Genomic DNA, 2564 nt, shown 5'->3' with positions numbered 1-2564 from the left:
TCCTCGTAAAACATTATACAACCAATTAAAATAGTGACTCGTTAAAGAATTAACAGCCAATTGTTGGGTGTTGAAAAACTAACATGAAAATGGGTCAAAATTTTGACCAACGTTCAAATGAAAATTTTGAATGCAGATTTTCAGAGAGTCGAGACACAATTCTTTAGAGGTATTCCACTTTGAAATCGGATTAAATTTGGTAAAGTTATGGAATCTGGAAGTCCAATTATTGGACCTCTTTTTTTAAGTCATCGAAAACTTAGAAATAACTAACATGAAAATGGGTCTAAATTTTGATCAACGTTAAATGGTGAGATTCTGCAGCTGGACTGGTCGCTCTCATTGCGGATTTTTTGGCTTATGGGGAATGTGGGCGAGCGACCGAAATGGGCTTATGATTTTTCTTTGTTTACAAATATGTTGTTATTGTTTTCCTTTGATGGGCCTGAATTCAACGTCCACACGGGGCCCACATTTCAGTTGGGCTTGAATTTGATTTCACATGAAAGGCAACAAGTGGGACGGAATTAAAATCCTTATGGGAGTAAATTTATATTGTTTTTAGGAACTAATTTATTTAATATTGGGCCAGGAAAAATTATAATATTTTATATTGTGTTCATATACCTAAATTAAATTAAATATTAATTTATATGTACATTTATATTGTTTTAATTAGTTTTTTATACCCTTGCAGAGGGTATTATAATTTTGGTCAGAAGTTTGTAACGCAGTGAAGGAGACGTTTCCGTTTGTATATATTCTTGATCAGGATCAATAGGGGAGTCGATATAGCCATGTCCGTCTGTCCGTCTGTTTCAATACCGTTTGCGAGCTCAGTTTAAAAGCTAGCGATCTGAAACTTTCACAATCATCCTAAAACATGTGCACGCAGATCAAGTTTGAAAATCGGACGATCGGACGTCTATATCTTATAGCTCCCATAGGAACAATAGGGTGAATTCGGTCCAAATTTGATGATTATCAGAATATTTCGCGCAGTGTGTAAGCTACTGACATCAATTTTTCCAATTCTTATTTATTTACGCATATGTATCTTGATTAGGGTAAAAGCGCTTGCCGTTCGGAAGTCTATATCTTAAAGCTTCCGTAGGAAAAATTGTTAAAGGCTGCGAAAGTATCCATTTTTTTCTATTTTTATATGACATTTTTGCAGTATAAAAGCAATTGAAATCAAAAGATCTAGTTTATTTATGAATACCTTATTCCTTTCGCCACTTTTTCAGTTTTAGCAATTTCGGCAAAGTCTGCAAGGGTATTAAAACTTCGGCTTGCCGAAGTTAGCTTCCGTCCTCGTTTTTACTTCAAACGTTTCATGTAAATTTCTGATATTTTAGAGATGATTTTGTAATAATTTCAAAAATTTTGATGCATTTCCGTAAGCAGGACACAGGGCGACGTAGGCCAATGCACGAAACAGGAACCCCGCTTGCGACTATTTTACAGGTCGTAAAAATTGTTTGAAACAAAAAATTCAAAAATTTTCTTATTTAGTATGAGTGTAATTATGGAATAGACTACTTTTATCGAAATTGAATAAAAAGTAACATGATTCCGAACTTATTTGGTCGGCCGTATACAGTGGTAATTGGTTCTAGATTTAAAGAAAATTATTTAATACGAATCGCATAAAATTTGGACTATTAATTACTGAAATCTGTGTTTATTACTTAAACAAAAAAAAACCATAGGTAGGGATTCGGCATTTATTCAATTCAGTTTCCACATTTCAGATGGGCATGAATTCAACGTCCAAATTTCTTACTCAATTACGGACGATAGGCACAAAGCGGACGTGAGAATACTGTGAAAATTTGTATAATTCGCGTGTGGTGTGGGCGCATTGAAAATGGTGCTGCGATCGGGGATTATAATTCCGTTTCAGTTTCGCGACACAAAGAAGCTGCTGATGATCGGGGATCCCGAGGAGAACCGTAACCTGAACATATGGGACCTGAAGAACGTGGGTAAGCAGTGGTGTGGACGAGGAGGGGGGCTCGCAAAATACGGAGCCCTTTCAAGTAAAAGATGTAGAAAAACATGGAAAGCAATCAAAACATATCCCGCCCTCCACAGTGCGCGCCGCCTTCGGGATCCACAACTTTGAGTTCCGCAACAAGAAGATCGGCTTCAACATCCCGGACGAACTGTTGCTGCACTATCTGGCCCAGAGGCACGACCTCACCAACTTCGTTATAGAGATCAGTCAAGGTAAATAGCGTTTAAGTTACGGCTAAGTCGCGTTTCAATTAGCGTTTAAGTGACTGTTGGAACTCCGGAGTCGTAGTTTTCCGGGCATTTCTTAGATCCGTTGTGTTTATGTAGACGCGGCGTGCGCTTCGCTTTTAAGTCTCTGCAATTGCCATCTGTAATAAAACCCAAATTGTAAAATGTTCCCTCTTGCAGCCCTGGAGGATGGCCACGCCAAGGAGCTGCCCTCCTGCTCGATGGCTGCCCTGAAGCAGCAGCACCTCCAGGCCCATCACCCTCATCAACTCCGCCTAGGTCAGGCCTACTCGGAGCGGACGCCCGAATCGCTGACC

The 2564-nt window shown here is 39.0% G+C and overlaps 1 protein-coding gene across 1 annotated transcript; it reads left to right on the top strand.

The window, feature by feature from the left end:
* Positions 1 to 1833: 1833 nt before the first annotated feature.
* Positions 1834 to 2240, top strand: LOC108039108. Its single transcript, XM_017116032.2, has 2 exons — positions 1834 to 1988; positions 2098 to 2240. The coding sequence occupies exons 1-2, from the start codon at positions 1871 to 1873 to the stop codon at positions 2238 to 2240; spliced, it is 261 nt and encodes an 86-aa protein (XP_016971521.2). The 5' UTR covers positions 1834 to 1870.
* The last annotated feature ends 324 nt before the right edge of the window (positions 2241 to 2564 follow it).

Source organism: Drosophila rhopaloa, unplaced genomic scaffold (assembly GCF_018152115.1).
Source record: "Drosophila rhopaloa isolate 14029-0021.01 unplaced genomic scaffold, ASM1815211v1 contig_106, whole genome shotgun sequence".
In the NCBI taxonomy this organism is placed as follows: Eukaryota; Metazoa; Arthropoda; class Insecta; order Diptera; family Drosophilidae; genus Drosophila; species Drosophila rhopaloa.
This window is presented reverse-complemented; position numbering and strand designations above follow the sequence as displayed.

Coding starts and splice junctions, on each gene's coding strand:
- LOC108039108 (XM_017116032.2), top strand. CDS start 1,871: ATGGTGCTGCGATCGGGGATTATAATTCCGTTTCAGTTTCGCGACACA. Junction 1,989..2,097: donor ATGGGACCTGAAGAACGTGG/GTAAGCAGTGGT, acceptor CGCCCTCCACAG/TGCGCGCCGCCTTCGGGATC.